This window comes from Nyctibius grandis, chromosome 4 (assembly GCF_013368605.1).
Source record: "Nyctibius grandis isolate bNycGra1 chromosome 4, bNycGra1.pri, whole genome shotgun sequence".
In the NCBI taxonomy this organism is placed as follows: Eukaryota; Metazoa; Chordata; class Aves; order Nyctibiiformes; family Nyctibiidae; genus Nyctibius; species Nyctibius grandis.
This window is the reverse complement of record NC_090661.1, coordinates 66,164,258-66,166,942: the sequence shown is the minus strand read 5'-3', so window position 1 is coordinate 66,166,942 and position 2,685 is coordinate 66,164,258. Positions and strand designations below refer to the sequence as shown.

Genomic DNA, 2,685 nt, shown 5'->3' with positions numbered 1-2,685 from the left:
TCAGGCAGTCTCACATTCGGTCGTTGTGGTGGAGCAGATGTCGCAGTCACAGCGGATGGCCACCGGGTAGGTGTAGAAGGGATCCACGTCAGGGGCACACTTGGGCAGCTTCACCGTCATCATCTTGGTCTCGTTGTAGGTGCAAACACGGTGGTAAGACTCAATGTAAGGCGGTTCCAGCACCGGCTTCTGTGGGGGATAAATGCTGGCCTCAGGCAAGAAGCAAGACAAATATCCAGAGTCCCAGTTTCTTCAAGGGGATTTAGTGTAAATAGGGGAGCCACTGGATCAAGGTGGGAGGGGCTGTGGAAATAACTTTTAGGTTACATCCTTCAACACCTGCCTCTTGGAGCCCTGCCATGCGGGGGAGTGGGCTTTGTTTAAAGGATAAAGCTCCAATTAAAGCTGCTTGAAGGAAGACAAAAGCCTATCCAAAAAGCTGTTTTTCAGCAGAATGCTTGTGTTTCAACCAAATGCACATTTGCCAAAAGCAGCTGCTTTCTTCCAAAAGGACTGATTTTCCATCAAAGAAAACGCATTCTGCTGGAAGCCCTTCCATGTGCACGAGCTGCCTATGAGCAGAGGTGTATCCAGGTGGCAAACAGCTGTTTTTTTTCTCAGTCAGACAAGTATTACCAGTCAGGTTGCTCATCCCACAAAGCCCAACAGATGTACTCTGTGGGGGATGCGCTCGGCACAGCAGCCAGCATAGAAGTCTGCTGTTCCTCAAGAGAACAGCTTGGCCAGAGACCTCAGCCATTAGGAGACGATGGGAGTCTGAAGGCCCTGAAACCCACGCTCCCACGTGGTATCACAGTGGCATTGCTTTCACTGAAAAGTGAGTTTTTCCTTGATGGGGGAACCCATTTTCCAAAGACTCCCAGAGGAGCAGCGCAAACAGGAATGGGAGCCCACTGCCATCTTCTCCCTTGTGCAGATGGGAAACAGCATAAGGTAACACAGCCAGGAGACTTTTAACTTTTTCTTTCTTTCCCTCTTGGCTCTCTAAACAGCCTACCCTGGGAACCAAGAATGATGGCATGGAAAAGAACAGATGCAACGCTTCAGCAAGAAGATATCCAGACACCCTCCCTCTTACCAGTGCCCCCCCCTCCCCATCCAGGTACATCACGGTGCTTTCTAGAAGCTGTTGAGCCTAAAACCAGATGCATTCAGCTCAGCTACATCCCAGTGGTATTGCAGTACGGTAAGAAAGTCTGCAAGATCTGTGCTGTCAGAGGAGCTCAGAGGTGGAGGGAACCAGGAGACAAGAGGTCCCTCGAAGGAACCTTATCCCACCAGGGAAATCTGGCCACCGGTGGCCTTTCCCCTCAACCTATCAAGCAGTGAAAGAGGGCAGTCAGAGCTGGCACACAGACCCTGGCTCCTCCTCTGCTCATTTATACGGATCACTTGTTTTCAAGTGGAGAAAATCCCTCTGGAGTCACTCGAAGCTTCCCTGAATAAATTAAGCTGGGTCTGGCCCCTTGAGCCTTCCAGTGGCAGAAAGAAGACAGTCAGAAACTTGTTCTCTCAAGCGTGTGTGTATGTACTTATGCTCTTTCTTTCTCCCCCTGTACTCCCCCAAATCATAACTACTTTGTATTCATACAAGATTGTGACTTAAAACGGGACCAAATTAGAAACAGACATTATCTTTGGGATTTGCTTTTTGGAACAAAATGTATTACCCATCAATTGGGAGCTCCATCTTAATCTCATAGGAATTTTTTTCCAGTAAAGTAATAAAGGCCTCCTCTCCTTAAGTGGTTAAGCTGTAAGAGGCTTTCAAATTGCATAATAACAGTATTACATAAGTGCTTCATTAATATCATCACATGATGTGCATCCCCGTTGGAGGCAGTGGAAGGAGGGAGGGAACAGCTGACAGCAAAGTGCTCTGCCACCGCCAGTGGTAGCGAGGAGGTCGTGGAGCAGGACACAGCCCTTGCCTGTTCTGTAGAGAGCTGCAAGCTATTTAATGTTTGTTGGGTTTCTATCGAGGGCTTTTCTTGGCAAGGGAAGCACCGCCCAGGGATGTCGGTGCCAGCCAGCCACCCTCAGCCCCAGGCACAGCCTCACCTCCCAGGTCTCGCAGCGTCCCCAGCATGCATCCGTTGTCACCCGCAGCCCCTTGCAGCCGGGTTTCTTGGCCAGGAAGGTGAACTCTCGCACAGCACACCCGATGAAGGTGCGCAGATCGATGGCAGAGGTCTTGAGTGTGCCGCCACAGCCGTCCAGCAGCAGGAGAAGCAGAGCCCCCAGGATCATGCAGTGGAGCTTCATGCTGAGGAAGAAGGGAGAGAAGGAGAGGGTTGGGAGAGCCAGTGCAGTCCAGGAGGCAAGAAGTGCAAGTGCACAGGCTCAGCCCCAGAGCTGGGATGCCCCTTTTCCCCTCAGACACACTGTTCCCCATCCTCATTCAGCCCAAGAGAAGATGGGCAGACGTACAAATAAGGGGTCACCTACTCCCAGAAGGGGAAAGTCTTAGTGAAAAGGTCTAACAGAAAGCAGCGGCATGCTTTCCCTGCAGAGCACTAGGATTTGCCTGGAAGAGATAAAGCCACTTGCCAGTGCCTCAGACCCACTGAAATCTCTATATTGCAAGTTTACTTTGCAGTCAATGCCTTCCTACCACCCCAGCTGGGGTGCCATGAACTTGCACCAGGCCGATGGTTGGGTAGG

General features: G+C 50.9%; 1 protein-coding gene across 1 annotated transcript; it reads right to left on the bottom strand.

The window, feature by feature from the left end:
- Positions 1 to 2,286, bottom strand: GPHB5 (glycoprotein hormone subunit beta 5). Its single transcript, XM_068399866.1, has 2 exons — positions 2,083 to 2,286; positions 1 to 189 (listed from the first exon to the last, which is right to left on the bottom strand). Exons 1-2 carry the CDS (start codon positions 2,284 to 2,286, stop codon positions 1 to 3), a joined length of 393 nt encoding a protein of 130 aa, XP_068255967.1.
- Between the last annotated feature and the right edge of the window lie 399 nt (positions 2,287 to 2,685).

Bases quoted from the DNA above. Each gene is read 5' to 3' on its own strand.
- GPHB5 (XM_068399866.1), bottom strand. From the start codon at position 2,286: ATGAAGCTCCACTGCATGATCCTGGGGGCTCTGCTTCTCCTGCTGCTG. The intron at 190-2,082 runs GTGAGGCTGTGC...TATCCCCCACAG, and splicing joins GACGCTGCGAGACCTGGGAG to AAGCCGGTGCTGGAACCGCC.